This window comes from Poromitra crassiceps (genome assembly GCF_964638095.1).
Source record: "Poromitra crassiceps genome assembly, chromosome: 7".
NCBI classification, from domain to species: Eukaryota; Metazoa; Chordata; class Actinopteri; order Beryciformes; family Melamphaidae; genus Poromitra; species Poromitra crassiceps.
Window position 1 is genome coordinate 43,990,500 of NC_139628.1, and position 6,000 is coordinate 43,996,499.

Here is a 6,000-nt window from a genome sequence, read left to right on the forward strand (position 1 = left end):
AGTCAGTCCTAGTGACAACAGCAGGCAGTTTGGTCTGAGGCCCCTGGACGCCCCCAGCCTTAAGCAGGCCAATGGAGACCTGAGGTTAGGCCCCCACTGGAGGCCCCAGAGCCCTAAAAGCCCCAAGAGCCCCAAAGTCCTGCGCCTTAGCCCGCAGGAAAGCAGGTACGGGGTCGACGGCCAAAAGCCAATCCTCCAAAACTTTGTCTTTAATAATATTCTTCATTTATATTCTTCATAATTGTGTTCTGTAATCCCATTTGGGAATTTAACTCCCAGCATGCATCTGTTATTGAATTTTCTGTGTTGCTTTCAGTCTGTCGATGAGAGCCAAGCTCCTGGAGTTGGACAGCAATGAGAACGGAGAATCCAAGGACGACTTTGAGGAGTACAGACCCTCCACGCCAAGCGCTCTCCCTGGCCAGAATGGTAGCCAGCGCCCTCCTTCCACGAGCCACATCTCTTCCATTAGCCACTCTTATCAGTTATGCTGCCATGAGTGTGAACTATAAATAGACGCTGGATGAATAATAAATGTGTCAAGCATTCCTTTTCTCTCTTTTTCTCTCTTTTCAAAACTCATGAAAACACCTTCTTGTCTCTGCAGGCTCCACAGTGAAGGAGAGCCAGCGGCTGTCTCTACCTCAGGGAGACTCGGGCAGCGAGGAAGGGGGCTCCTCCCCGGCTGGCTCCCCCCGGCCGGAGAGGGGTCCTCTGGGCGGCCTGATCAAGACCACCCACCGGGCGCTACTGGATGGCGCCTCCCTCCTGGCGTCCGTAGGACTCGGCCGCTGTCTGGACGTCCCCCCCAGGGTGCCTCCTCGAACTAACCCTCCCTCCCTGGAGGACCATTGCCGCGCCCCCTCCGAACCGGACATCTCGCCCCCTAAGGCCCTCGCCTCGGACCCCGCGGTAGTGGACGATCTCATCACCTTCTCCAGCTCCGGGCCGCTCCCCAGGCCGCTCTTGGATTTAGTCCTGCAGCGCGGTGAAGCGGTGAGGCCCCTGCCGCTGACGCCGCCTCCGCCCAACCGCCGCGAGAGGAGCGGGCACCGGACCCCGCAGGCGCCGCAGAGTCCCCAGAGCGCCAGGATGCCCCAGAGTCCCCAGAGCGCCAGGACGCCCCAGAGTCCCCAGAGCACCAGGACGCCCCAGAGTCCCCAGAGCGCCAGGACGCCCCAGAGTCCCCACAGCGCCAGGACGCCCCAGAGTCCAGGCAGGGCCAGCCCGGGGGAGTGGGCGCCCACCTCCCAGCCCGCCAACGGGGAGCTGGGCTGTGAAGCCTGCGACCACGGAGCCGACAGGAGGAGGCGGTCCAGCCAAGGCCTGCATGCTTCTCAGCTAGGTCAGTGTGAATTAGGGCTAGGTATCGCCACTGATTTCCCGATTTGATACGATTCCGATTCGATAGGATACGATTCGCTAACAATATTTTAGTTACAATACCAATTTTGTTTGCATATGAAAGAGATTGTCAAAGCACTAATGCTGCAAATTGTACAACGAACGCTCTAACCTGGTGCATTATTAAAAATGTTAATGTTTACAGATGTTTAGTCAGTATAACGGGGTTAACGCTTCAAGCATCCACCGGAAAAGGCATTATATTAAAAGACCGATATTGGGATTTATGAATCGATTCCTTCAAATGAATAGCGATTCAATATTGATATATTGATATTTTTTTTTCTACCCAGCCCTAGTCTGAATCCCCATTCACACCCCACATGAACACGGTGTCCCACAATCCAGACTGGCTCCGTGATTTCATTTATCGACACGATTAATCTGCATCTCCCCAACACAGAGCATAAAGATGCATTGTCCGGACCCACACTGAAGTCCGATCGCTCCTCTTCCTCTTGCTAAATGTACTTCATCAGCATGACAATGTCACCTCAACAATTCATGCAGAATTACTGCTGTGCCTTTTGAGCACGATCTGGCTGGCACGAGGGAGGCTCCAGTGCCGTACCAGCCTTTTCATTTACATCAAAGGTTGTCTTCAGGATACTTGCATATCGCAGGTAACATCTGGGCCTCCCGTACTTCAGTGCTAACACCTTTTAGCAAAGTTAGCGTCCGATCTCGTGTTGTATTTCAAGTCAGAATTTTCGTCTCAGAGTTGAAGATGAATAGAACGCATATTGTGCAGCACACCTGAGTACACATAGGAACTAATAACAACAATGCTAATAATGCATGACCACAATTCCTCTTTGAGCACTTTGTCAGTTGGTTTGGGAGGTTGGTCTGCTCGTTGCTTCGGGAGCGGCCATACTGTTTTGCCAGCGCCTGCCCTGATTGGCCGGTTACATTGTCAACTATGAGGCAGGGTCCCTCATTGGCCCCTGCAGTTAGTAATTTCTGGAAGTCGCTGGGGGGGGGGCGGGGCTGGAAGCCAGACCGATCGGCAGAACGAAACGGAATGTGAGGTCACGTGATCAGTATGGTTTTCTCAGGCTAATCTCATAGGCCTCCTTTGTGCCTACCATTGAAACCTCCATGCAGATAAAATATGTATAAAGATCACACCCAAGAGGGATTAGCATCCCTTTTTTCCCCCTTGGAAATTACATCTGTGGAGAAGGGTTAGGAAAAGCAATTTCCAATCCTTATGAGGCATATTTAGACTTTTGTTTCAATCCATGTCAATGGCCTACATGTACCTTGACAGAGCTGCTATCTGCAAACACACACACACACACGTTTCATGCACTCTCTCAGTCTCATGCACTCTCTCATGTACACATGTATGTGCGCGTGTCTTTATCAAAGCGCTGAACGCCCACGTCGTAATATGCATTTCTTAGAAGCAAATGACACAGTTTAGAGCCGCTAATGAGGGTGGAGTGGTTACGGGGTGTTTTAAGAGCGAGTGGGCTTTCAGATGGCTTCGAGAGAGAGAGAGAGCCCTGTGGTTGGATTTCACACTCTATATCTGGGCCGTTTGACTCACAAAGCCTTGGATTCTCTACAGAGACGTCCTTACAGTTCTCCCCCCCCCCCCCCCCCCCCCCCCCCCAGGTGCTACGCAGACATGCCTCGCCTGTTCGCGCGCTAACAACCCTAATCGCACAAACCGCATGCGCCAATTAACATCCGGCACACGGGGTGGGGGTGGGGGCGAAAAGCCACATCTAATTAAACAGCGAGTGTTTTAGCGAAACATCTTATTATGTTTACTGACTGTAATGACTCAGGTGTTTACTGACTCCGGCTGTTGCCGGCGGACGGTGACTGTTTACTGACTGTAAATGAATGTTGCCGGCGGTGACGGCACACTTGAAAGGGAGATGAATTCAGTGAATTAATTCAATGAATTCAGGAGGACTCCTTGACTGGCGTTGTCGGTCGTCAGGCCTCGTGCGACTCCTGATTGCTCTTTCTCGTCACAAGCAGAATAGTTGAGTTGTCTCGGAGAGTTGCCACTGATGTAAGTAATGGCATTTGGCAGACACTTCACAGTCGGAAATGGAGAATGTGTTCATTCAAGCTAAATTTATTCCAAGTTTAATGTTCTAGTCATCTAAATAAATCAAAGGTCTAGGCACTTCTTTGTTATGACTAATTTAGACTAATTGCACCAACTTTCTTTGTTGTTTAAATTTATACCCGCTTTTCATGTTTCTTGTTTGGATCAATATAGTTGTAAGCCTTGTGTCTTCTGCACTTAAGTACTCTACATAACAATAATAATCAAGTCAGGTTAAATTTATTTATAAAGCACTTTCGGTAAAAGAGTCTTTACAGAGCAACAAAGGACATAAATACAAGATTAAATAAAATAAGATTAATAACATGAGGGAACAAACAAAATCATACATTTTAAGATTGGAGGCCAGAGCTCATTGATATCGTGTGTTACTGCAGTTTACAGTAGCAGAGAATAAATGGCAGATTATCTTATTTAAGCAGGGAAGGGAAGGACGGGATAATGAAGATAAAGAAGTTGAATATCTTCATCTAATGTTTTCTCTTTCTTTTCTTTGCAGTCCTGGACCTCCCTATGTGCCAAGACACACTGGACGCGGACGACAAGCCGTCAGCGCCCTTCTCCCTCTACCCGGACCCTCGCCTCTGGAGCCCCAAAACCCGTCGCCTGGAAGTCAACGTCATCCCCCGGCCACGCCCCTCCCCCATCCGGCCCCGCATCGACCCGTGGAGCTTCATCTCGGCCGGGGGCGGGAGCGCGGCCGGCGGCCGCAGCCCCCGCCGCTCGGACTGCCACCCGCTGGGCTACCAGCCCTCCCCCACCAACCCTTTCACCAACTGTGACCCCTTCCCCTCGCCGGACTGCGACCCTTTCACACTGAGGGCCGACCCCCCGGGCGCCCTGGACGCCGCCTCGCCCTTCGACCCCTTCTCGGCGCCCTTCTCGGCGCCCTTCCCCATGTCCCGCTCGGCGCCGTGCTCCACCAACGGCTCGCCCACGCTGCCTAGGTTCCGAGTGGCGCCCCTCAACGCGGCCGACTCGCCCCTCATCGACCTGGGCTGGGCGGCCGCCTGCAGCAAGCCCCTGGATGGCACCAAAGAGAAGGCTCGCCCCCGCAGGACTCTGGGGCTCAAGCCCTTCAAGTCCCCCACACAGCTCAGAGACGACAGGTTCTAAACCCAGCATGGCTGACTCTCTCCTATGGATTTTAATCACGCAGGAATGCAGTCCAAGACAGTGCGCACGACTATGTCCATGAATATGTCCTATGTGTTAACAAGGAATTGGAATCCTTAAAAAAGAAGAAGAAAGAAAACGCACACACCCATCACTCAGCTCCCATGGAAACCAGGGAGCCACAACCATTTATATGTCAGCCTGTCGCTTGGAAACCAAGGAACTTATAAAGAAGGAAGAGACGCCACTCACAGCATTTGAATTTTGCTTTGGGCCAGTTCTTTTGAAGTGAACGGTGCAGGCATGGTAAATCCCACTATGAACAATTATATCTGTGACGTTTCATCTTTGATTGAAAAGTGCTTCCACCAGATTAAAGAAAACACATGACGTGATGTTGACTGATGTGTTGTATCGAAATATGTCCGTCATATAGCTCAACTCAAGCCCCTGCTTGGTCCACGATAGCTAGCTTAGCTAACTACATCATGATACATGACGATGCATGATATTTCTTTAATCTGGCAGAAGCATTTTTCAATCAAAGGTGAAACAACACAGATATGATGGTTTGTAGTTGGACTTTCTATGCCCGCCCCATTCACTTTCAATAGAACTGCCCGCAATGTCTGGCCCCAATACAAAATTTGAAGTGATGTCTTATCCTTCTTATTAAGGGTCCTTGTTGGAAACCAGGATGCCAGCGAAAGGTCATCAGTGGTGCATTGGATTGTGGGATAGCGGCCTATCTGGCGCCCGATTCATTCTCCCTCGCCCTCTCTATCTCTGCCCCTCTCTCTCTCTCCCCGTCTGAAGAAGCAGATGAGAGAGTCCATCAGACTGCTCATATCTCCAGCTCTCATCTCCAGCTCTCATCTCCTCCTTACCTTTGAAGCAGTGTGACAATGCAGAGGTGGATAAGGCGACTTGCACAGCGTTATCTGCCTCTGCCTCTCTGCAGACTCTGAGAGCATTCAGGACAATGGGACATTGGAGTGCCTTATTTCGCGAAGTGTTTTTAATATCTCTCTCTCTTTAAGGTTCCTTGAACGGGTGAACCTGGCGCGCATAGGGAAGATGCTATGAATTTGGCTTAAATGTGCAAAGCAGCTTAGCATTGCTGTGGAAGAAAACGGTCTTTCTGTGCATACCCGTGTGTGTGTGTGCGTGTGTGTCTGTCTGCGCGTGCGTTCCTGCGCGTGCGTGTGCGTATAGACTCACTGTCAGGAGATGCGTGCTGGTTTTTTTCTTAATGGTGTCTCAGCATTGCATTTGGGAGAAAGCACTCTCGAGTGGTTCTAGCAGGCCACTCTATGCGCCGCACATGGAATCCAAGACAAAACCATGACCCAGGCATTCCACTTGGACGCCGATAACATTCCAGTCAC

At 50.9% G+C, this 6,000-nt stretch overlaps 1 protein-coding gene across 1 annotated transcript in view; it reads left to right on the forward strand.

Moving 5' to 3' along the window:
• LOC310779904 (mitogen-activated protein kinase kinase kinase 11) overlaps window positions 1–5,449 on the forward strand; it is a gene marked incomplete at its 5' end in the record, with an annotated part of 55,877 nt that extends 50,428 nt beyond the window's left edge. The window contains 4 exons of the mRNA XM_083640414.1: window positions 3–165; window positions 317–429; window positions 608–1,345; window positions 3,996–5,449. Coding sequence (XP_083496540.1) covers window positions 3–165; window positions 317–429; window positions 608–1,345; window positions 3,996–4,612 — 1,631 coding nt within the window. The 3' untranslated portion in view covers window positions 4,613–5,449. The remainder of the gene's footprint in view (window positions 1–2; window positions 166–316; window positions 430–607; window positions 1,346–3,995) is intronic.
• Between the last annotated feature and the right edge of the window lie 551 nt (window positions 5,450–6,000).